At 34.5% G+C, this 27,098-nt stretch overlaps 1 protein-coding gene across 1 annotated transcript; it reads right to left on the reverse strand.

The window, feature by feature from the left end:
- Positions 1-18,120: 18,120 nt before the first annotated feature.
- Positions 18,121-21,601, reverse strand: LOC149414985 (uncharacterized). The gene is made up of 5 exons (XM_089642965.1): positions 21,517-21,601; positions 20,282-20,442; positions 19,676-19,828; positions 19,529-19,585; positions 18,121-18,206 (listed from the first exon to the last, which is right to left on the reverse strand). Exons 1-5 carry the CDS (start codon positions 21,525-21,527, stop codon positions 18,121-18,123), a joined length of 468 nt encoding a protein of 155 aa, XP_089499091.1. The 5' UTR covers positions 21,528-21,601.
- Positions 21,602-27,098: the final 5,497 nt, after the last annotated feature.

A 27,098-nucleotide genomic window follows, 5' to 3' on the forward strand; every position in this document is an offset into this window, starting at 1 on the left:
AGGTTCCTGGATTTTTGTAGAGGCAAATATGTAAAAATAATTATACAAAAATGGTTATATAAAATCGATAAAAAACTGCATTTTAAATATCTCCTCAGTGGAAATATATCGCAAATAGTTTTTATTTGACTACCGCTGAGGAGATGTACAAGTTAAAAATAGGTATTAGTAACATTTAGTAAATAATAATTTATTAGTACAATTTGTATACAGAAAAATCTGAACATCGTACCGCTCGGCCGGGGTACGTGCGCGATACGGTACCGATTCTTTTCGGGGTCAGAATTTTTGGGCAATTTTGGCCGAAACGGGATACAAATGAGCAGTGGCGGGTAGTGAGGAATTTTCCAGTGGCCTATGGTTGGCACATTTTATAAATGTAAACATATTTTGACAAAATGAAAAAATGTGGCCAACAACGTCCGTTACATTTACAATGTTGTGATAATCTGTAAGTTTTGAAAAAAATAATATTTTAATTCATTTTCATCAGACATTACGTCTTGGGCTTTTGTAAATACCTCGCAGGCTTCCATCAGACATCACGTCTTGGGCTTTTGTAAATACCTCGAAGGCTTCCATCAGACCTGTGCTTTTGGAAATATCTGGAAAGCTTTCGTCATACATAAAGTAATAAAATTTTCAGGCGGTTGCTGACGGTTTCACCTCTTCCTCACACTTTATAAATGCTGGCGTCCCACAGGTATCGGTTCTGTCTCCGACTTTGTTTTTGTTGCACATCAATGACCTTTTGACATGTTCATCGATTCATTGTTATGCGGATGACAGTACAGTTCATGATAGCTTTTGTTTGACAAGCCCCCAAAGGGCACACAAACTCCAACGGCTCGGAAGGCTTTGAAGCAGAGAATGGACGGTTATCTCGAGAGTATTTCCTCCTGGGGTAAAAATAATCTCGTCGAATTTAATGTTACAAAGACCCAACCCTGTCTGATTACGTCTAAAAGGGATCCAAATGATAATCTCCTTCAACGGAAACAATCTTCCGAACAGGCCTTCCATTGATGTGCTAGGTGTAACTATAAGTGACCAGCTCAGGTACGGGGCTCCATCGAAGCCAGAGTAAAGTTGGCCTCTCAGAAGCTGGGCGTACTGTACAGGGCCCGCAGATACTTTAATAGTACACAACTGCTGACCCTGTACAAACCGCAAGTGCGCCCTACTGTCGAATTTGGCAGCCATCTCTGGTCCGGAGCCCCTAAATACCTGAAAAAAAAACCCTTGACTCTGTGCAAAAACGGGCGGTCCGTTTGATAAATTCCCCAATCTTTAGAAACGGACTGCAATCTTTAGAGCACAGGCGTCAGGTAGGTATGCTGTCCTTGTTGTATCGGTATTATAATGAAAGATGCTCTGAGGAACTAGCGTCATTGATCCCTTCAGCACCGGTGCGTAGCCGGGATACACGCCAAACGCGCGCCCAATATTTGTACACGGTTGACATTTGCCACATGAGAACGGGTCGCTTCTACGATTCGTTCTTAAGTTCAACAGCTCGGCTGTGGAACGAACTGCCGGCCTGTGTTTCCTCCCTCCTACAACATGGGGCTCTTCAAGACCCATGTTCACTCCTTCCTCTCCACAAAAAGACCCTCCACACAGCATCCCCAAAGATGACATAGGCCCTGAGGGAAATTATTTTCTTCAGGGCCTCCTGTATAATATGAAAAAAAAAAAATTAAAAAAAGTGCCACACTTCAGGGACATTTTGAAGAGCTTTGTCAAAACTGGAACTATTTCCGCAGCACACCTCTGCAATACCAGGGCAGGTATTCCATCAGGTCCACTAGCTTTGTTAACATCGAGCCCCCGTATGACGTGGAGTACATCCCGATGCCGGATCCTCAGCTTTTTCATATAGAAGCCGCAGTGAGGAACCGACGGCGGAACAGCACCCCCGTCGTCGAGGGTCGAGTTTTCCGCAAACATTTTCCTTAATAGGTTTGCCTTTTCGGTGGCGGTGTTTGCTAGTGAGCCGTCAGGTCTGGTAAGAGGTGGCAAACTCGGTTTGCAAAAATTTCGACCTATTGAGCCCGCAAGCGACCAGAATGCTCTGCTGCCATGCGGGCAGGCAGCCAGCTTTTTGCTGATCTGCAGGTCGTGTTCGAATTTTGACCTTTGAAGGCACACCCACCCTGTCCCACCCCGGTATAGGTGACTTATGGTCACCCCTTCGGAGCTCTCGCATGAATCTAATTTTTTTGAATAAAAGGCTCTACAATTTATATAAATGAAGCTAGGCCTTCAAAGTCCCCGCATACGGTGTTATGAAGCGGTATGCAAGCGCTTACAAGTACTAAACTAAGGACAACACAGAAAAATAAACAACAAAACAATCAAGATTAAGTGTCAGGCAGATAGTTGGTGGAGGGGACCCACACTCCAGTACCTGTAAACACATAAAAGTAAAGTAAACAATAGAGTGAAGGGGGAGTTTCGCCGAACCACGACTGGCAGTTCTGTTGAGAAATTGGTGGTGGTTGGGGCGACTGGTGCAGGTCAGGACTTCCACACCCCTTAGCCGACCACCCGGTGGTGCCCTGAAAATAAGTATTGGAAAAAGAGGGATAAAACCCTAAAGAACCTAGGGGAAAGAAGCTTCAGGAGGTCGTAGGCAGGGTGGAGGTTACCCCAGCCCGCACAGTCACCCCTCTGACCACCAACGCTCATCAGGGGTGGCGCAGGTGATTGGCGGAGTACCCCGGTAAGAAAGAATAATAAGAAGCTCCAGTCGTGCATGCGGGGACGAGGCCCGTTATCCAACCCCTAATGGGGAAAATAAACAAAACAAAACAGACAACGGAGTTCAGTTCTCGCCTGTAAACTCGTTGCTGTTACTAAAAAAAAAAGAAAAGAAAACCGGAAAAAATACATGTAAAAAGAAGAGAAAATAAGAGGAAAAATGAAAAACAATAATCAATCCAAAAAGTGCCACATAAGGGCAACGGTAAATAAGTAAAAACAAAAGTAAAGGTGTAAAAATAAGATCTGCATGGTCTGTAAAGAGGACAGTAAGTTTTGAATAAGATAACAAAGTAAAGTAAGAGAGATAATTAGTAAACACAGATATATAAGAGTGCTTACAGTATCTGTAAAAAGAAAAACAGTGTGTTAACCTTAGACAGGGAAAAAGAAACATATGAAAAGAAAACAGAAAATAAGAATTAAAAAGTACAAGACAAGTTAATTAAAAAAACAAAATATAAACGAATGGAAATCATCTGCAACAGCTGGTACAGTAAAAAAAAGAAATAAGATAAGAATAATAAAATAAGAAAAACAGAATAGCATATACAATAATGAAAAAATTTTGACCGAATCGAATCGAATTTTGACCTATTAATGATTCTCTTGCATTCCTTTGCCGATTTGTTGTATGCTGATCTGTTTTCGGGCGTTCGAGATGTGTTGTAGGCTCGGTAAGCCGCGTTTTTTCGTCGATCTGCTTCGGAGCATTGTCGACTGAACCACGGCTTCAGTCCACAGTTCGATCAGTCTGCCTACAGCTGATGATGTTGCTGATCTTAGGGTTGACTGCCTTAGACCAGTGTTTTCCAGGACGCATAGTTCAGAGATGTAGGGTGGGGCCATTTCACTGATGGATTTAAACACCATCCAGCACAGTTTGTACGGGATTCTTTCAGGGCACTTGAGCCAGTGAAGGTTACGAAGGTGTTCTGAAATGTGCGAATATTTTGAAACCCCGGTTATGAGCCGTGCTGCTGCATTAAACACTGATTGAAGTGTGTCAATTTGATATTTTGGAAGGCTGGCATAAATGCCGTTGCATTAATTGAGACGTGAGACTACGTACGAGTTGATAAGTAGTTTTGTTGCTTCTGTAGGAAGGTTTCTTCGGACAGCCTTGAGTTGTCTTAGGTGAAAAAAACCGGTGCTTACAGTCCTATTTATCTGACTTTTAAACGAAAAGTCTGAATCTTAACTGACACCGAGAAGTTTGTCTGTTGTTTTTGGGATGATATCGCTGCGGGAAATAGTAATAGGTGAATCGTCTATGAAATGTTGACGTTTGTTTGTGGCCGCCAAAAGAAACTCGGTCTTAGATAGATTGAGCTTCAGCTTGTTTGAAGACATCCAACGAGTTATTGCTTTTAGAAATTCAGTTATACGGATCTTGAGACTATTGATTTCGTTTGGAGCGCAGTAAAAATAAACTTGCTGATCTTCATCAAAGCAGTGAGACAAGAGATCAAATGACTCGATTATTTTGGCGATATCAATGAAATGATTAGTTTATTGAAACTGATTTAGACAAACAAAAATCCATTTGCTCTGCAGTCTCGGTAAAACTAGTGAACTAATAAGTTTATTCTATTTATGTATTTTAATAAACTATAAAATTTAGGTAACTGTGGGTTACTAAAAATATTTTTTTTTGTTAATTTTCAAATAAGTAACTAAAACAAATTTTCACTGCTCCTTTCACCAGCTCTTGACACTTATTAAAAGGGTTATTCTGAATAAGTTCAAGATTATCTACTTGTTAAAAATTCACGGTCTTAGTTATGCTGCCACATTTATTTAAGCAGAAAATTTGTAATGCAAACTTAAAAATATTAAAAAGAAAATTAAAATTGTGAAGGAATTAAAATGTGTTACAAAGGCAGATTGAGAGAGAGAGTTGGAAAGACATTTTTTCAAAAAAATGGATTAGGTGTTCCTCCAGTATGGGTAAAAATGTTTTTTGATTATTTCTTTCGAAAACTTGAACAACTGCAGCCAGTACATGAACAAGATTTATTCCTAGTACTAGTTTTAAGAATGCACCGTTTATACAGGTTTAGGTACACAAACAATATTAACGCTTACTTTAGTCAGCAGGAATAGTAACAGTTGGAACATGAATAAGGTGTTTATGTCAAGTATGGGTAAGAATGTGACTTTTTAAATTTCCCTTTCGAAAACATGGAGAGCGTAAGAAGGAAGACGAATACCGTTTTAGTCCAGTATGGGTGCATAAGTGTACCATTGAATCTGACTTGCGTGAGCAGGATTAGTTACAATGGGAATATGAATCATGGAGTATATACAATGGAGACATGAATAAGGTTTTTCTCCAGAATGGGTGCGTAAGTGAAATGTAAAATTCGATTTTAGCGAGAAAGAGTAGTTACAATAGGATCATGAATACGGTTTTTCTCCAGTAAGGGTGCGCAAGTGCCTGTATAAATTTAACTTTTGTGAGCAGGAGTAGTTACAATGGAGACATGAATAAGGTTTTCTCCAGAATGGGTGCGTAGGTGAACTATTAAATTTGATTTTTCTAAGCAGGAGTAGTTACAATAAGGACATGAATAAGGTTTTTCTCCAGTATGGGTTCGTATGTGTTCCGGTAAATATGTCTTGCGTAAATAGGAGAAGTTACAATGGGTACATGAATAAGGTTTTTCTCCAGTATGCGTGCGTAAGTGTACCGGTAAATGGGACTTGCGTGAACAGGAGTAGTAACAATGAGAACATGAATAAGGTTTTTCTCCAGTATGGGTGCGTAGGTGTACCGTTAAACTTGTCTTGTGTGAACAGGTGTAGTTACAATGGGAACACAAATAAGGTTATTCTCCAGAATGGGTGCGTAAGTGCAATGTTAAAGTAACATAACGTCAGATTCAATATACAAAGAAAAAGTAGATCATGCATATGACACAAGATTCAATAGAAATGAAGGTATGTCCATTCCGAAAATTATAAATAAATACGGACAACGGACTTTCTCTTATCTTGTGCCTACCATATTTAATAAGATTCCAAAGACATAAAAATTCAATCAAATTGCACCCCCGAATTAAAAAATAAAATTAAAAAATGGTTAATAGATCAAACTTTTTTATACTGATATTGTTTATAATCTTATACATATGAATATGAGTAATTTGCCTGTGTTACAACTGACTGTCTTTGTATTTTATTATTTTGTATTGTAGTAAGTTAAAAGTTATTCTATTGTTTCTTTTTTATATATGGCTCTGTTTTTGTGATTATTTAAGTTCTTATTTAAATTCTTCTGTATCTATTTTAAATATTGTGATTTCTCGCTTTTTGTATGCTTTGATAATATATTATGTTAAACTGACCTGCTGACAAACTGCTTGAGCAGTTTAGCGGGTGTAAATAATAAAAAAAATAAAAAAATAAATAAAAAAGATTTTAGCGAGAAGGAGTAGTGACAATAGGAACACGACTAGGGTTTTTCTCGAGTATGGGTGCGTAAGTGCCTGTATAAATTTGACTTTTGTGAGCAGGAGTAGTTACAATGGGGACATGAAAAAGGTTTTTCACCAGTATGGGTGCGTAAGTGAACTGTTAAAGCTGACTTGTGTGAGAAGGAGTAGTTACAATGGTGACATGAATAAGCTTTTTCTCCAGTATGGGTAAGAATGTGACGTTTTAAATTTCCCATTTGAGTGCATGAATAGCTGCAGTAGGAACATGAATACGGTTTTTCTCCAGTATGTGTGCGTAAGTGCAACGTTAAATCTGACTTTTGTGAGCACGAGTGGTTACAATGGGGACATGAATAAGGTTTTTCGCCAGTATGGGTGCGTAAGTGTTCCGTTAAATTTGATTTTTGTGAGCAGGAGTAGTTACAGTGGAGACATGAATGAGGTTTTTCGCCAGTATGGGTGCGTAAGTGCACTGTAAAATGTGATTTGTGTGAACTAGAGTAGTTACAATGGAGACATGAATGAGGTTTTTCTCCGGGATGTGTCTTCAGGACCGTTATCACATCTGGAAAAGATGGCGGATAAATTTGATTATTAAAACTGACTAAATTTTGATTATTTAAACTGATTCAGATAAAAAAAATCCACATTACCTGCACTCTCGGTAATACTTTCAGAGTGCTCTAAGCATTCCTTTTTAACATCTGGCAGGTCTATGTCTATTTCCGTATAAGGGATTCTTCCTCCATCTTCTTCTCGGGGTCGTGGTTTTTCCTTAATGGGTACAGTCTCCACATTAATGCTACCTAAAACTGAACAACAACAAATGCTAATATATATAAAGACATGAGAGCTATGTGTATTATTATTTGTATTTATTGTTAGATTGTTTCATATAGTTAAGATCCTACTGAAATGCCTACCTAGATCCTACCTTGCCAAATACAAAACAAATTCCAATCACATGAAAATCAATAATCAGATAGGTTTATTATGTCGAAATATGAATACGGCGTAATGTTGTTGAATAGTTAATATTTCTCAAACTCATATCAATGGTCACATTAAACAAGCTTAGATGTGAAATATTGTTAAAAATCACGGGACATTATAATTCAAATTTTTAAAATGAAAATAAAATAAATTCATGAAAAATTATTTTAATTATACAAGTAGGTTCTGAAGAACCCGTTTGGGTGAATTATTTAAGGAATTGTTTTTTCAGTTAATCAGTTGCGAGTAAAGCAATATTTCAAAGGTTAAATCAAAAGCGCAGCTGAAGTGAAATAACACAAAACTGCACTATATTGTGTTATTATTATTACTTTGGTAATTATTCGGAATCGCTGGACACGGATTATACGAAATATTTTTTAATAAAACCTTCTGATTTACCTAAATGACTATAAAACGAATCTGAGCAATTGGGAAATTTTAATTTTAGCATTTTAATTTTAAATTACGTAAATCGAAAATTCACTTTCGTTGTTTGGGATGACAGCTGCAATGATTTCTGTTGATGACATTTTCTTTTGTTGGTATTCCTGATATGAGTGGTTAGAATTATAACCATTTACTGTATGCAAATACTAAGTAGGTACTATTTTGGCCAAACTCGAAAAATAGTTAGATCTTTAGGTATGTTTTATAAATAAAGAAAAATTAAAAAGGAAGGTTATTATAGGTTAGGATGGGTTTTATAGGTTAGGAGGGGTAAGTTTAGGATGGGTTAGGTTGGGTTATGATAGGTTAGGTTAGTTTAGGGTGGATTATTATAGGTTAGGTTAGGTTGAGTTATTATAGGTTAGGTTAGGTTGGGTTATTATATGTTAGGTTAGGTTAGGATATAGCTTAGGTTAGGTTAGGTTGGATTATTATAGGTAAGGTTGTGTTATTATAGGCAGGTTAAATAAAATAATGATTATAATAATATCTAAATATAAATAATTTATGCTTTTTAAGTAACATAAAAATATTTCATTTTTCGAGTTTGGCCAAAATAGTACCTAGCTAGTATTTGTATTCAGTAAATGGTTAAAATTCTAGCCACTCATATCAGGAATACCAACAAAAGAAAATGTCATCGACAGAAATCATTCCAGCTGTCATCCCAAACAACGAAAGTCAATTTTCATTTTACGTAATTAAAAATTAAAATGCTTAAATTAAAAATTTCCCAAATGCAGTCAGATTTCTTTTATAGTAATTAAAGTTAATCTAAAGGCTTTATTTAAAAATATTTCGTATAATCCGTGTCCAGCGATTCCGAATATTAATCATTATTATTATTAAAATAATGGACGACAAGAGGGAAGTAAAGAACAAGCAGCTGTTCTGATTATTTGCGTCGGAAACACTTCTGTGATATGCAATGCAACTTACTAGTTGGCTGAACACTCTCGGCATACTGCAAACATTCCTTCTTCACATCCGGGAGGTGGATTTCAACATCCTTATAGGCCATTTCACCTGAGCCTTCTTCCTGTGACCATGGTTCAGTTTTGATGGAAACACTCTTTGGGTTGGGATTCATGGCACTGCTAAGATAGCGTACTGTCGTGTAATGGTAATTATTTTCAGCTAAAAAAAGAGAAATATGTAAAAAAAATACCTTTCTCTTTGAACCGTTAGTATTATTATAAATAATTAACACTTTTATTATTCACAAAACCAACATGTTTCGTAAGCAATGCTCATTTATTCAGGGTTACCTAAAAACTTATGGTCCCACAAAAAAGGTTTGCCGAGGAAAAGATTTTATGTGACAGGGTTAAAGTAAGATGAACTTAATTATCGCTTGGTTTTAATATTTGACAGCGGCCGTAAATGAACAATGAACAAACTCACGTACTCTCGTCTGTCTCTCGTTTTATATCGCGAAGGCGGTTTAAACGGATCAATCAGTTGTTGAGCAATATATTCTTACAATTAACAAATTTACGAGTTTAAGTGTTACTTAGTTAATATAATAGAACCTACTTACATACAAGGCGAAGGACGAAGGTCAATTCCAAGACGTTGAAGAAACGTCATAAAAAAAGTATAAGCAATTAATTTTCAATTTTTGTTTAGTTCGTACAATATTACTTTAGAAAGACGGAACAACAATTAAATAAGAGAAGGAAGCTAAGGAGACTGTGTTGGGCTGTGTAACAAATTAGTCTGACTGGTCTGACACCTGACGTTTCCGTTCGTAGAGATGGTCGATATTCCTGAACCAGCTCCCGGTTCCATTTATGTCACTGGAACCGCTGATATTATTTCTGTGCAACTGGTTCATTCTTGCACTATTTATCGAAAATTTTAAAAAAAATGACTATTCTTTTGAGACTTACCTACCCACGGTTTCTTTTTTTTCTTTTTGAAGAACCAGTTGTATAATTAACGTTCCGCATCAATGTCTGGTAATCATAGCCGTAGTTATTTAATAAAACACGGTATGTATACAAGAGACATACTGAACACGCGTTAATTTAATAAGTACCGTACACACAGATAGCGTTAGTATTATTTTGAAATAACTAAAATAACACCCAAAACTAATCAAAATAACGTACACAATACCTATTTTACACAAGGAATGTATACATGTTAATTCTTTACATCCTGCATACTCGGCAAACGGAATAAAATAATAATGCTTGGTATTGGACAAACTCTTTGTAAATATATCTGATGGAATTTCAGCTATTTCCAAATACGAGTATTTCAGTTCTATAATAATTTTATCATTCACCCATTCTTTACAAAAGTGGTATCTTATGTCCAGAGATGTGCTTTATTTCAAATAAATCCATTTCAAATGGAAATGCAAAATGCAAAATGGGTATTTTGCATTTTGCATTTTAAATGCTTTTCTAAAAACCATTTTGCATTTTGCATTTTAAATGCTTTTCTAAAAACCATTTTGCATTTTGCATTTTAAATGCTTTTCTCAATGCATTTTCCATTTTAAATGCTTTTTTGCAACATTCTTCCTACTATCTCCACTCATCTTTTTTTCATAAGCCCCAAATATCAGTCGGTCCTCAACCTCGCTATGAGAGATAATTTACATTTGTCAAGTTGCTCCCTGGTAGGAGCCCTGGCAATTGAGTGATACCATTACAAAAAATACTGAACATGGGGCCATGACGCTGTAATATTAAATGGTTTCTATGTTTTCAACATAGTCAACATGTCAACATTAGTCCCGCGCAAATTTTTTGTGGTTTCATAATCTGTAGTCGTGGTGTTTTTGGATTTACCATCATGTAATATGTTTGTTCTACATTGATGTCCATTATTAAATGACAAAATTGTTTAAAAATTCTATAATTATTTTAATTGTTTGACCTGAGAAACCATTTTGCATTTTCAATGCATTTTGAAAATAGGTATTTTGCATTTTGCATTTGAAATGCTTTTCTAAAAACCATTTTGCATTTTGCATTTTCAAATGGAAAAGTTTTGACCCATTTCCATTTTGCATTTCAAATGGTTTTGGGTACCCATTTTGCACATCTCTGCTTATGTCAATGTGTTTAGTTCTTTTATTAAAGCTTTTATTTGAAGACAGCTTAAGTGCACCCTGATTATCATTAAATAAAGATATTGTGTTTGACTCATTATTTATTTTTTTAAACAAATTACAATACAATATATAGCTTCTCTACAGGGCATGTAAAGCTTCGGCTACACCGATGCACTCAGCTTCGGTGCTCGAAAGAGCAACTGTTTTTTGCTTCTTTGCTTCCCAAGAAACAACACATCCAGCTAAACTAAAACATAGACCTTTATAAGACCTACGATCATTGATATGGCTACCCCAACCTGCATCCACAAATCCTCCTTATTTTGAATTACCACATCTAGTATATATATTCAATCCAAAATGTTTAGTTTTCTTAAGACATCTTTAAATTCGTTTAGCATATAACTAAGTTTCCTGGTTATAGAAATTGTTAAATTGACTCAGAAAACTTATTGCAAACGCTATATCAGGTTTTGTTAACACCGCCAAATACATAAGTCCACCAATGAGCTGCTGATATGGTATTTGACTTTCACAATTTTTATTTTCTTTGTTAATATTTAATTTAGCCTCTAAGTGTATTTGCTACATTACAATCATGCAAGCGATCCATGCTCCATAGGTCCACAAATGTCAGTGTGGACTAAATTAAGTAATTCTATGCTTCTTGTACCAGCATTTGTGAATGGAAGACGATACTCCCTCACAGCAAACTGTACCTACATGATTTCTTGCCAATATCAAGTTTTTCTCGAAGATTCATTCCTTTTACAGCACTGGTCATTTTATTCAAGTAATTACTATTAACATGACCCAATCTGCGGTGCCAAGTATTGCCTGATAGCGCTAAATTCGACATTATACTTTCAGGAACTTTTAACTTGTATTCCATCCTTAGTTTATAAACACTACCTTTCACATCTGCTATAGCAACTAATTATTTCTGTTTATTATAAATAAAGCAGCATTTTCCTTTGAAGTCCACTTTATTGCCATTTTAAATAAACTGACTGACAGAGATTAAGTTTGTGTTAAGGTTAGGTACGCACAAAACATATTTTAATATTACTTCGTACTTACATTTCTGGGTTAACGTCACAATATTAACTTCTCCTGAGCATAAAACTGGCATAGCCATCTTATTAGCTGCTATTATCTCTTTAATACTCGTTTTATTCGACGCATTACAAACTATGTTTTTATTCGGTGTCATGTGAACACAAGCACCCCATTATATATACCAGTCAATTTTATTAAACTTTCCGCTGAACATTAGACTTGCATTAGACTTCTTCTTGTTTTCCTCTGATTCACTAACAAGACACTGATTTTTAAAATGTGCTTGTTTACAACGATAACATGGCGGAGAATGCACCAACCAATTCGGCGTCATTTTCTGCCATGTCGATTAATTTCATTTTTATTACATCTGCACTGATTCTTACCCACTATGCTCGATAGCCAATATCATTGAATATAATAATTCTGGTGAACCTGCAAGTAATAAACAGCCAATCCATTTGTCTTTTACATTAATCCGATTCATACAACTTCTGTCCGGTTTCAACAATTTGCGTGACGTAGCCCTGCATTGTGTTACAAGTTTCAAGGCGAATGAATACTAAACTCCCAATAAGGAAATGCGTCTAGAAAGCCTTTTTTCAGTTTCAGCCTATTCTATAAATCTGTAGTTGATTTATCTTGCTTGATATGAACGTACAGACATGGATCTATTGTGAGGTTTAACATGGATTTTGTTTTCGCACCGTCTGCTACTGATATATCCACAGTTTTCTCGGACTTTATGCACTGTTACATAATATCTTCTAATATAAGTAAATTTTCCACAGCGAACGTCCACTCATCGTAGTTTTCTGATCCTTTCAGCCTGGCTATACTTGCGAGCTATGAATTAGACACCATTTCTGTTAAAAATATCCAACACTTAATGAGTCCGCAACAACTCCTTAACCCTATTCCCAACACGAAAAATATATCCGACACAATAAAAAAATAGTTTTTAACACATACACAATTTGTCTATTTTCGTGACTGATTATTAAAACGCCTAGAATTAGCGGGGTCCATAACCTATTTAAAAAACACGGTCTTTTTATACTAGGAGACAGAGTGAACTGGCGTTTATTTAATAAGTAACGTACACACATATGGCATTAGTAGTATTTTGATAAAACTAAAATAACTTTAGTAACATCTCGTTCAAGTTTAAATTTTTTTTATTTTTACATTAGATACATTTAAAGCAGACATAACAGTAATAACATAGCATTATAAGAGCATATATTTAAAATGAGTAGGTACAAGTGTTAGATCGAATTTAGTTCCTAGCAAGGCAGATTGCCTGTTCTAAGGAACCAAATGTTTGTGAAATGCCAAATGTAATTTAATTTTTACTCTTTTTTTAAAATTAAGTATAGTTATATTAAGTTTTTAGTAAATTTAACATTAATAGGTAAACATGTATAGTTTTAAGTGACATTATATAATAGTTTTTCAGTCTTATATTAAGTTTTTACTAAATGTGACATTAATAGTTACATGTATAGTTTTAAGTGACATTATATAATAGTTTATCAGTCTTATATTAAGTTTTTACTAAATGTGACATTAATAGGTAAACATGTATAGTTTTAAGTGACATTATATAATAGTTTTTCAGACTCCTCCCTACCTAAGCCAATCAACCATTTAGTATATGCGTTATGCGTTTAGTTTATGCGTTTTAGTATTTGCGTTTAAAACCATTTTATTTGATATTTATTATGTATCTTAAGATCATTGAGTACTAGGCACAGAGATGTGCAAAATGGGTACCCAAAACCATTTGAAATGCAAAATGGAAATGGGTCAAAACTTTTCCATTTGAAAATGCAAAATGCAAAATGGTTTTTAGAAAAGCATTTGAAATGCAAAATACCTATTTTCAAAATGCATTGAAAATGCAAAATGGTTTCTCAAGTTCAAAATAATTATTGAATTTTTAAACAACTTTGTCATTTAATAATGGACATCAATGTAGAACAACTTGTGGAATAACAAATCATACATACTGATATGTCCTGTGTAAAAAACAATTGTATTTGAGTGGAATATAATAGAATCTATTATTAAATATTGTCATTTTTAATGATTTTTTCTTAGGGCCATCATCATTTGTGTAATAACTCTCTAGTGAGGGGACATCCACCAGTGAACAATAAAGAAATACAGGACAGTGAGAATCAGACAATATAAAATGTTGTTTTCTATTGCGCACCCATTATTTGACCATAGATTGTCACAAAAAACTCCAAGCAGGCGCACTAGAAAACCCACAGATAATATAATACAACTTTGAGAAAACCAATATATATTCTATATTATATAGGTGTTATGTAGCCTTAGCCATTATTAGATTTTAGAATAACGAGCTTCTCAAAAACATCATCACTCATCTTTCTTCTATGAGGTCTCATGATTATACCTCCATTTGAAAAGAGACATTCAACTGGTGCTGAACTCGGAAGACAAATATTGCATTTGATGAACATGTGCCTAACAGTAGGGTAAAAAATTTGCTTGGGACTAATATTGGCAACGTAAAAAATAGAAACTGCTATCTAAAATTTAATAATACAGCATCATGGCCCCGTGTTCACTATTTGAATCTGTATTTTTTTAATGGTATCACTCAATTGCCAGGGCTCCTACCAAGTAGCAACTTGACAGACGTAAATTATCTCTCATAGCGAGGTTGAGGACTGACTGATATACGGGGCCTATGATAAAAAGATGAGTGGAGATAACAGGGAGAATCTTGCAAAAAAGCATTTAAAATGGAAAATGCATTGAGAAAAGCATTTAAAATGCAAAATGCAAAATGGTTTTTAGAAATGCATTTAAAATGCAAAATGCAAAATACCCATTTTGCATTTTGCATTTCCATTTGAAATGGATTTATTTGAAATAAAGCACATCTCTGACTAGGCATATAGTTACAGTTGCAAAGAGGAAGATTAATCTATAATAATATGGTAATTTATGTTGTTTGGTGGAAGTAGATGGAGATAATGCTTGTGTTTGGTTCATATTGCCCAATGTTAAATAGTGCAATAATTGATTCGTGTTTTCTGTAAATGGCAATAATGTGATAAACATATTTATCGAGTTTTATTTCGGTTTGAATACAGTTAGTGTGTAATATTCTAGGACGGGTTGTTTCGGAGAATTTGAACAATTCATCAAATTTCAACGTTCATTTTCAAGTGCTGTGAAAGATTTTTTCAAGTTCTGTTTTTATTTAAGTTTTTTCAAGCAACTAGCCTACAATGATACAATAACAGAACTTGAATAGGACTTTCACAGAACCCGAAAATGAGCGTTGAAATTTGATGAATTGTTCAAATTCTCCGAAACAACCCGTCCGTGTTCTAAAATCGTTACAATACTGAATTTCCTGTGGACGAATACTGAAATTCCAATATTTTTATTTATATTTATTTTTGTCGGAATTTATGTATAGTTAGGAAGCTGATAAGCTTTTGACTCATCATTTGTGAATGTCTCTGTTGATATTATGCGGTCTGGTTGAAATATTAAGTTAAGTATTGATTTTAATAATAATAATAATAATTAATTCATCAAAGTTCAAATCGTTAAATTTGTTCGATGTAGTATTTGATAGATAAATGGTTTGAAGATTTTTTAGTTTTTTTTTTGGTTAGAATTCGAGTGGTTTGTACATTCAGGGGGGAACGTACGGTTCAGGGATTTACATTTCCAATATTCAATAATTATTCTCAAATATCCGATATTAATCTGTTGTTGAATTATAGTTATTACACATAGTAAAAGTATAACAATATAAATAATTATAATATAAGAAGAACCTAAGAAATAAAATTGTTGTTTATGAGATATTTTATCTGTTCGTATTTCGTTTAGTTGATGTTCAGGATGTGACAGCTGTTTAGTTCGGTTGAAAGTGGTAATATCGTACGAAAGAGTAATAAAATTTACAGATAGTCATATTTTTGATAGAGCCAATTCGGAATCTATTAGGAACGGTCGTGAATTGTCATCCTTCTTAATGAATATTTGACCGGCTTTAGACCAAATGTATTTGAACTTACATTCTGCTGTGAACTGTCGCGCTAGGTATCATAATCGTTTAGCGCGTAAGGTAAGGAGTTCAGAAACATAGATTGGCGAGCGGGGACCCGATAATCCAATTATAACATTATTTAGTTTATCGCTGTTTTGTTCACAAGATCTGTTATATGTTTTGATATCGTTATGTAGTTGTTCTTTTAAAGCCGTTGAGTTACAACGAATTATCACTGTTCTGGGTTTCACTGTTGGAGGTATATTTTTATTTCGCGGAGTGACTCTGTATAAATATATTCTCTATGTTGTTGGTTTTGAGGTCGCATTTCACTAATTTGCTGATGTTGAAGATGATGTCCTTCAGGGATTGTGTTGTTTCCTCTTTAAATTCCGGAATTCCTCGGAATTCTAAACATGTTTTATTGGATTCTTTATTTCTTCTTTCTTGGTCTTTTTCTATTTCTGTTATTCTTTTTTCTAATTCTTCATTAAGTTTGAATTTGGAATCATCTTGAATTGATTTGATTGTTGATTGCAGGGAGGATACATCTTCTTCCAGTCGATCGATTTTGCTCATCGCCTGTTCCAATAATTCGAATCTTTTTGTAAATTCGTTTAATTTTGTATTGTTATAGTCGACAGATTTTTTTAAATCTGACATATCTTCCTTCACTTGGCTGTTGAGAGTTTTGAGAGAGGTGAGTTCAAAGGATATTTTTTTAATTTCAATCATTACGTCTTCTATGGAGTTGTTTGGAGTAGCAGTTGGTTGGGGTGAAGTTTTGCAGTTTGGGCAGCGCCAGGTTCGTCTTTTCTCATTATTTGTTTTGCGAAATGTGGTTTCAGTTGTCCTTCCGCATTCGTAGTGAAACTGCTTACTGCAGGAGTGACATGTGACGCCATCGCTAGTAGTCAGTTGGCGTTTGTAGCAAAGCATATTGAGAAAGGTTGGTCACCTCTGGATTGCACCGATGGGTATAGAGGTAAGTATTTATTATTACAATGTTCGGAGTTGTCGATTTGTTTTTGCCTTTGTTGACACAGTACACGAACACTTTCAATGGAAAACACTATTACGTTAAAAATATGTGTTTCTTGTTAATACTTGGTGATACTTATGTGTAATGATTCACGTTAAATAGGTTAAATGTTTAATTTTGACGGGAGTAGATCAAAACATATTAACACTGTCAAAAGAGTATTGTTGTATTATCAACCATTTTTGTATTTAACTACGAATTAATATGCAATTTTACAACTGAAGTAATTATTCGATCAGATAATTTTAATTGATTAAATAAGTAAGCTAGGTAGAAGTACTAGAGACGTTTTCTTAAAATTCCAACTCTAAAACATCAAAATAAATTATTTAGCATTCTTTCAAGTGTGTGTTAATGTAAATAATTTCATAATTTGATAATCAAACTGTGGAATAATACTAGATATGACTACTTACTAGTGACGTACAAAGTTTTAATATTATGAAAGTTTATATTATGAAAGTCAATAAATAAACTTAAAATAAAGTCCAACATTTGAAAAGCTTTATTTGATATGTCTACAACTAGGGACTACTGACATATTAGGTTTATGTATTCATAATAGACTGAAGTCTTCGTATCTGTGGGTTTAGAACTGAATTTTTTTGTTGTTGTTATTTTTCATGTTTACAAAATAATATATCAACTTTGCAATGTGTAATATACTTAGACTTTAGAATGAAAGAACGGTGACCAAGTTAAATCCCAACATTGAATATAAGTCGATCGACATAGATGGGATAAGGTGTTCTATCCCTGAGCATTACCTCCGGCTAGCTCTTATTAAGGCGTGACGATTCTCTCTCGAGGCGTGGAGTCAGCTATCAGTTTCTGCAACCATCATTCAGAACAGGACAAAGGGTTCAGTAAAGACAAGGGACTCAACGAAAAGTCAAGAAGATTTCAACGTTATATTATAGCGAAGGGCAACTTTAAAAAAGAAGAAAGGATTATCACGTAGAACACATCTTATACTCATGGGGCATGCAAAGCATTACGGGTACAAAATATAATCCTAACTAAGTTCAATCTTTCACTCTGAATTTAAATTACGAAATCGGAACTGATTTTATGAAAACACATGGAGAGGGGATAGGATGGTGAAGCTAACATAGTTCTTCAATCGGTGAGCGAAGTGTAGGCGGCCATTGTCCACGTGCAACGTACACGTTAAAACATGTGCATTCGAGTTAGTTTCATTGAGAAGTTTAGCCAGGAGTTTATGCTGTGTCGCCTAGTTAAAAGGATTTTAGTGTGATTATCCGGACAATAGTCTGGATATTCCCTTGTATTCGGATTGCTTTTCTGTAGTTTGCCGTTTGCCGTTTCTGGCCACGCGAAACGCTGATGGCGAGAATTAAGTGACTGTCAGGATAGCAGCAGCTACTTGTGTCCATCAATTATTCTTCTATTATTATTATTTACTTAGATTTAAACCGCTACGTAACAAATGTTTCACCTCGTCTTTCACCAACTCTTGAAACTTATTATAAGGATTATTCAGAATATTTTCAAAATTATCTCTATAAAACTCAACCATATAACCAAAATTTATAGTTACAATGGCAAACCAAGAATGTTAAAATAAATGATGCCAGAAATGTCAGTTTGGAAAACTTATCTTAGAAAAATGGATAAAGTTTTCATGCCGTGTGGGTAAGTGTATGATGCATTAATTATTATTTCTGAAAACGTGGATATTGCAGTCGGAACATAAATAGTTTTCCTCATGACCGGGTCGAAATCCTACTTTTAAAATTTCCTACTTGTGAACATGAAAAACTGCAGTCGGAACATGGATAAGGTTTATTTCCAGTATGGGTTATAAGTGCAGGCTTTGTGGGTACACACACAATGATAACGCTGACTTAAGTTAGAAAGAAGGTTTAAACGGTTACTTGTAAAGTGTTTTTCTTCTGTATGGGTATGTAAGTGCCCATTTGACACTGATTTGGGTGAGCAGGAGTACGTACAAAGGGAACAAATACATTTTTTTTCTCCAGTATGGTTACAAATGAGACTTTTTAAAGTTTATGCCTAATTTTTATTCAAATTTCCTATTACAGAACATGAATAGCTGCAGTGAGAACATTAAAGTTTAACTTGAGTATGGGTGAGTAAGTGGACTTTAAAATGTGATTTTCCTCTGCAGGAGAAGTTACAATGGGAGCATTTATGTCGTTTTACTACAGTATGGGTAAGAGCGTGTCGTTTCAAATTCCCCTGATAAAAACATGAGTAGCTGCAGTAGGAACATGAATAAGGTTTAATTTCAGTATGGGTGCGTAAGTGAACTGTTAACGCTGACTTATGTGAGCAGGTGTAGTCACAATGCGAACATGAATATGGTTTTTCTCCAGTATGGGTTCGTAAGTGCACTGTTAACTCTGACTTGCGTGAGCATAAGTAGTTACAATGGGAACACGAATAAGGTTTTTCTCCAGTATGGGTGTGTAAGTGCTCTGTCAAATGTGACTTTCGTGAGTACGAGTAGCTACAATGGGAACATGAATAAGGTTTTTCTCCAGTATGGCTGCGAATGTGCATCGTTAAATTTGATTTGCGTGAGAAGGAGTAGTTACAATGGACACATGGATACGGTTTTTCTCCAGTATGGGTGCGTAAGTGAACTGTTAAATGTGATTTGCGTGAGCATGAGTAGTTACAGTGTGTACATAAATGAGTTTTTTCTCCCAGATGCGTCTTCAGGTCCGTTATCATCTCTGAAAAAGATGGCAGATAATAATAAGTACGTGTCTATAATAACTAGATAATTATTTAAATTAATTCAGAAAACCGAAAATAAATTTTACCTGCAGTCTCGAGAATACTTTCAGACTGCTTTAAACATTCCTTTTTTATATCTGGCAGGTCTATGTTTATTTCCGCATAAGTGATTGCCCCTCCATCTTCTTCTCGGGATTCTGATTTTGCTTTGATGGGTACAGTCTCAACATTAAGGCTACCTGGAATAATAAAACAATAACAAATTGATAAGCTACTTGCGGTTGCTAAGCGGGTACAAAATCCCATTGTATAAAAATCCGTAATCCGATGAGGTTTATTATATCGAAATAGATCTGAAATACAATAAAGGAGTTTTTTTTCTGTACAGAAATAGACGTCAAACATGCAGTTCAAGATGAAAAATAATCATCTATAATTGCCGTTGCTGCATGAGCAGTTAATAACGATGCCTGGGAAATCCTTGTAAATCGCCAGTAATTATAACAAATATAATTGATTATATTAAACTAGCTTGGTAAAGTAATGTTATAATGCTGATGTAGTTTGTTGCACAAAGATTAAAAATTTGTTAGTTAATATATTAGCTTGTTGTCAGAGTAAAACATAAATAGAAGTTCCGACTGCACCCATCTGAAACACCTCTGTGATATGCAATCGATAATGCCACTTACTGGTTTGCTGAACACTCTCGGCATACGGCAAACATTCCTTTTTCACACCAGGCAGGTGGATTTCTATATCCGTAAATGCCTGTTTTTCGCCTGAGCTTTCTTCCTGCGACCATGGTTCAGTCTTGATGGTAAAATTCTCTGGGATGGGAAGATCCATGGCTCTAATGTGAAAATAAGTAAGGTCTTTAGAAAAACTTATCTATATCATAAAAAATATTCATCACATAGTTTTAATAGCTTTTGTTTTTGAAAAAGCCAATATGATTCGTAAGCAATTCGCATTTCTTCAGAGATTACTAAAAAATAATAGTACCACAAAATAAATTTTCTGTTTTTCAAAATGTATATGATGTTCACTCGGGGTAATTAGATGAACTTACTAGTCGCTTGGTTTTAATGTGTGACAGCGGCCGTAAATCAACCTTGAAAAAACCCATTTAATCTCATCTGTCACGTGTGTTGGGTAGCTCAGTATGTTATAACGCTGTCAAAACTAATCAATCAAGTGCTTAGCGATATATTCTTACAATAAACAAATACAAATTTACGAGTTTATGTGTTACTTTGTTGACATAATTAGAACCTACTTACATGCACGGCAAAGCGCGGTGATCAATTTCAAGGCGTTGAAGAAACGTCACAAGGAATTAGAAGCACTTCAAATCATTGCTTTAAAAATGTGTTAGTTGTTGAAATAATCTCAAACGGTATATATTTTACATAATTGTTATGTAGTTCATACGGTATTACATTAGAAAGACTGTTACTGATGAAAGGGAAGCAATCATTAATAAACCACTCACTAAATCGATATCTTCGAGCTTTTGTACGTAGCAAATTCGTCCTCTATTTAACCATAGATATGTCAATATCTAGACAAATTTATGCGTGCAACAAAAGTACCTACGTCCCACACCATCGACGAGGATAGAAGAAACGATAAAAGGCGCGACCATACACAATATAATTCTCATTCGGAACCTACCTTATTCGATAGCCTAAAATATTATTTTTAAAATAAAAATGTTCAACTGTTGAAATATTCACTCACAACAAGAGAGATCCATTTGACAAAATGTTGTTCTGCGAAAATGAGCTTTAAGAGTTCTTTTTTTAGCTCATTTTCTTAGGACAACGCATGTCAGGTGAAATCTTGATCTTGTAAAAATAATCTAAGATGAATTGAAATTTGAAATCCTTTAAATAAAGGCTATTTTAAGGGGTCTAATCCTTACGCTTTAACCATACATCCGCTCCTCGGTGTTGGGTCCGCGCATTGTGAAGGTGGCCTTCCTTATGCCGACCTGCGCCGTCATAGCCATTTCCCTCAGCACCTTCACACCAGGGGGGTATAACTCCGACACTTTTTTTAGTTTTTTGATGACGTCTTGACAAGACTATCCAATGAAAAGCCGTCGTGGTTTGGTCTCTCACTCTCTCCCGTGTAACAGAAAGAAAGACTACGCTCCATTTTCCCCTGAAACGATGTGACGCCATTTTTGCGTAATGGTTGCGTCCTTCTGACAGATTCAGATTGTTTGCGTGAGTGGTTTATTTATGTTGTTTGCTTTCGTGAATTCATGAGTTGTTGTTGTGTGAAAATGTCTAAAATTATGAAGCTGTGTTGCGTGAAGGGCTCTACAGACATAATAATACCCAAAATACGCAAGTTCAAAAAAGTACAAAAGAAACAAAAATGCCAATGGATCCCTTCGAAGATGCGCACTGCCGACTTTATATCTACCCGGCATTGGTAGTTATCCAGATTTAAGACATTATCGGACCCGTTATGACGAAAATACAGGTGTGAATATGTTGTCAGTGTTCCATGTAATGTGTAACTTAATTTCACCTAAGAATTGAATTTATTTCTAGACCCCATCCGTGTTCCACCAGGACGGTGTGATGTCATAAAAGACCATAATTACTTGCAATAATATGATATGTTTAGTTCACGAACTTTGGTTAACCCAATAAATATGTTTATTTCAGAGCTTGATAACATCTTTCCGGGTACCAGCGGTGTGGTTCCTTCTGCCAAAAAGATCACGGAAGATTACAAAGTTAAACATCTGTCCTATGTTACTTGTTATCCAATATGCAGATCTTTTCTTCCTTTCCTTTGACCACTTAGATCATTTTGTTTTCAGACATCAGTGTTCCTGTTCCTGTGGGACCCAGCGGCAGTAATTCAGTCGCTACACGGAAACAAGATGCTCCCCTGCGTAAGAATATTAAAGTTTTTTGTGCACATTTAAGATGTGTTTTGTGCTCATGAATTCTGTATTCGTATTATTTTTTGAATAACTTCATGACTAAATCCTCAAATTGAAATATTTAATCATTTAATACGATATTAAAAACTCAAATGAATAATTAAACCAGAAAAAGATTTAGTCGCAGACTTGGTACCAATTTAAGGTGTATTTTGTACTCGTGAATTCTGTATTCATATTATTTTTTTAATAACTTTATGACTTAATCCTCAAATTGAAATATTTAATTATTTAAAACAATATTAGCGACTCAAATGAATATTTAAACCAGAAAAAGCTTCAGTCGCAGACTTCGTAAACATTTAAAATGTATTTTGTGCTTATAAATTTTTTTGTTTGAAATAAAAATAAAAAAATACTTCACAAAATGTAACAAAGTTTTTCATTTTTCTGATAAACAGAGAAATGTTAACATTCAATGCTGTCGTAGAAAAGCACAATCATTGTTTGAAAATGTTTTTCCTTTAAAAGTGAAGGAATACCTTATAGCTCATTTTCGCAGGACCGCACTTTGTGAGTTGGAGCCTTGTCGTCCTGAGAGAATCTGTTAACATATATATTATCTAACATTTATTTTTAAAATAATATTTAGGCTGATGAATAGTACAATATGATCTTCCCTACGTGCCTACCCAGGTAAGATCATATTGTCTATGGCCGCGCTGTTTTTTTATTGTCTCCTCTACTTTGCTGAGTGGTTTGTTTATGATTCAAATCTTGTAATGACGTCATCCGTGGACAAAATTTCTCCCTACAAAAGGCCGAAGTTATCAATCTAGTGATTGGTTTATTTATGCGTCAGGTGTCCGACTATTGTGTCTCCTTTGCTTTTGCTTCCTTAACGTATATAAGTGTTGCTCTGTCTGATAATGATTCTACTTTGTTGAAGAGGTTTCTTCAATATCTTGCAATTGACCGCCGTGCTTCGCCTTGTATGTAAGTATGACCTTTATATATTGACTAAGTAACACTTAAACTCGTAAATTTGTGCTTGTTAATTGTAAGATTATATCGCTCAACACCTGATTGATCAGTTTAAACAGCATTCGCGATATAACACGAGAGACAAAAGAGAGTTCATGAGTTTGTTTATTGTTCATTTACGGCCACTGTCAAATATTAAAATCATGCGATTAGTAAGTTCATCTAACCTTGACCCTGTTTGAACATCACATAAGTCATTTTCGCTAATTTAAAAACAGCAAACCTTTTTTGTGGTACAATTAATTCATTAAATTTTGAAGAAGTAAGCATTGCTTACGAAACATATTGTTTTTTTTTTTTTTAATAATAGCGGGTTTAAATAAGTGTTTATTCTTTTTAATATGAACTGTTCAAGGAGAGAGTTTTTGTTACAGTCCTTTCTTATTTTTTAGCTGAGAATAATTATCATTACACAACAGGACGCTATCACAGCAGTGCCATGGATTCCAACCCAAAGAGTGTTTCCATCAAAACTGAACCATGGTCACAGGAAGAAGGGTTAGGTGAAATGGCCTATAAGGATGTTGAAATCCACCTCCCGGATGTGAAGAAGGAATGTTTGCAGTATGCCGAGAGTGTTCAGCCAACTAGTAAGTTGCATTGCATATCACAGAAGTGTTTCCGATGCAAATAATCAGAACAGCTGCTTGTTCTTTACTTCCCCTCTTGTCGTCCATACTTTTACTTATTATAATAATAATTTCATAGCGCAGTTCTGTATTATTTCACTTCAAAATTTTACCTTTGGAATATTGCTTTACACGCAACTGATGATCTAAGAAAACGTTCAACTTATTATGCTCGCAAACAGTTCTCAATTCGTCAAATGTTGCCTCGTCACATTTTATTATTAAAGTAAATCAATCCAAATATATATAAAAACACAATTTTAAACTTTTTTCCAGTTGTTTTTATTTGACCGTGACCGGTTTCAGCCTGGTACATCCATCTTCAGACTGGTACAATTTTTGTCTTAAACTAGGGTTTATATACATAGGCAAATTACATTGAGGGGAGGGGTTAACATAGTAGGTTGGTTTGAATTATGGGGGGTTTTTCGTGAAATATGATATTTCCCAAATAAGTATTGTTATTAAAATCAAATGAATTTATCTGTAGATCTATGATAATTATGCCTATTAGGACTATCAATTTAAGGATTTACCCAAAATAAATTTATCGGTAATCTATTGTGTGGTTAGGAAAAAATATTTTAATGGATTTTATATAATTCAAATACATATTTAGGATAGGTGACATACTGATTATAATGGATATAGCAACGGAGATTTAGCAACTGATTCTAATTTTGTGTTCATAACATTGTTGGAGTTTACTTTTTTAGTTAGGCGGGTTATATCTAATGACTCTAGCCTATCTAATTTATGACTTTTGTCGCAGGTATGTAAAAATTTTACGTCTCTATCCTTCAAACGAGTGTTTATTCTCAAGTAAGTGTGCCGCAACATTCGACATTTCGCCTTTGTCATTAACCCAGCTTGAAAAATGTTCTTTTATGCGGGTTTTGAATGATCTACCTGTTTGACCTATGTAGTAAGACGGGCAATTGGCACAGTTGATTTGGTAAACTCCTGAGTTTTCCATTTTATCCCTTTTATCTTTATTATTTATTAGGATTTTACCTAACAAATAATAAAGAGACCGGTCATGGTCAAATAAAAACAACTGGAAAAAAGTTTAAAATTGTGTTCTTTATATATATTTATAATGGAATTCCACCACGAAATAACAGTTTCAAATATTAAAATAGTAAATCAATCCACTCCAAAAATTCTCTACTCAAAAGAGCGAAACGGAGTTCTGTTTTATGTCGACCGTTGAGCATTTATGTACGTCTGTAAATTTGTTTGTATTTTCCGTTTCCAGTTCAAGATGGTGTCCATTATAGATTCTGTCAATTGGAATAATCAATACTATGGTACCTACCTACCTGAAGAAAACTTAAAATAATGGTTTATATTACGTACCTACTTGCATTATTATTACTGTTTTGATTTATTGAATGAGAGAATTTATTGTTATTTTTGTATCAATGGACCTATCTATCATCTTTAAATCTGTTTTTATAAAGAAGAGAGTCTGATTTTGATATCTACTGTTTAATTCCGAGATTGATGTTCCCTCATTTTGCACACTTGAACTTCTAAACAAGATGAAGGCGACTATCTACAAGAGATTTTGAAAATCTATCCCTATCACCTTTTCTCACCCCTGTAGAATTTTGACACTTATTGAAGAAATTTTGCACACTCGATGTCCAATATAAGATTTGTTTGACCATAACATTCTGTTTTGTTTTACCATGACAATTTCTATTTCCGTTATGTTTTATTATTGTTATTCTTACATAAATCATATACCATTACCATATTACGGGCATGAGCCTAGTATGGTAGTTGAAAATTTATAAAATACAAAAAAGATAAAAATTAGCTTTCAAAATCCAGAAAAAACTTGAACGTGAAGCCCGGCCGACGCTGGGTAATTCAGCTAGTATAATGAAAATTAATCAATTCTGTTGTGTTTCTCTTAACCTCTGGTTCAATGAACTCTTGAATTCACGCTTTGAATTTAAGTGTCGTTTTCAAAAGAGTTTGTTTTAATCATTCAAACAAATGGTAAAGAACCTACTTATATAATTAAAATAAATTAACAGAAGTTATTTTATTCTCCAAATCTGAATCATAATGTTCCATGTTTTTCACTGTATTTCATGTCTAAGCTAGTTTAATGTACCGTTTACATTAGACATAGATTAATAAACATTTCAAAAACTTACTATCGTATCCATATTTCAGATGTAAATCGACATAATAAACCCATCCGATTATTAATTTTTTATGTGATGGGAATTCGAATTAGCTTAGCTACTGCAAAGTCGGCATGTATATTATCAGTAGGATCTTGATTGAACTATATAAAACAATCTAACAATAAATACAAATAACCATGCACACAGCTCTCATAATATATATTAACATTTTTTTGTTGTTCTGTTTAAGGTAGCATTAATGTGGAGACTGTACCCATTAAGGAAAACCCAGGACCCCGAGAAGAAGATGGAGGAAGAATCCCTTATACGGAAATAGATATATACCTGCCAGATGTGAAAAAAGAATGCTTGGAACATTCTGAAAATATTACCAAGACTGCAGGTAAAATGCATTTTTTCGGTCTGAATCAGTTTTGATAATCTTATCGTTTCATTATAGATAAACGACTTATTGAGTTTTATCTGCCATCTTCTTCAAATAAAATAATGATCCTGAAGACACATACGGAAAAACCTCTTTTATGTCTCCATTGTAACTCCTGCTCAAACACAAATCAGATTAAACAATGCACTTACGCACCCATACTGGCGAAAAACCTTATTCATGTCTCCATTGTTACTACTCCTGCTATTAAAAATTAATTTTAAAAGGCACTTACTCATTCTGGAGAAAAACCTTTTTTTTGTTCCCATTGTAACTTCTCTTGCTCATACTGATCATTTAAAAAAGGTTCTTATACACCCATACAGGGGAAAAACCTTA

Source organism: Hesperophylax consimilis, chromosome 19, assembly GCF_061612785.1.
Source record: "Hesperophylax consimilis isolate HC1 chromosome 19, BYU_Hcon_1.0, whole genome shotgun sequence".
Taxonomy (NCBI): Eukaryota; Metazoa; Arthropoda; class Insecta; order Trichoptera; family Limnephilidae; genus Hesperophylax; species Hesperophylax consimilis.

Coding starts and splice junctions, on each gene's coding strand:
- LOC149414985 (XM_089642965.1), bottom strand. Junction 19,829..20,281: donor CGAGAGTGTTCAGCAAACCA/GTAAGTGGCATT, acceptor TTATTATTCCAG/GTAGCCTTAATGTTGAGACT. Junction 19,586..19,675: donor AAGTATTCTCGAGACTGCAG/GTAAAATTTATT, acceptor CATCTTTTTCAG/AGATGATAACGGACCTGAAG.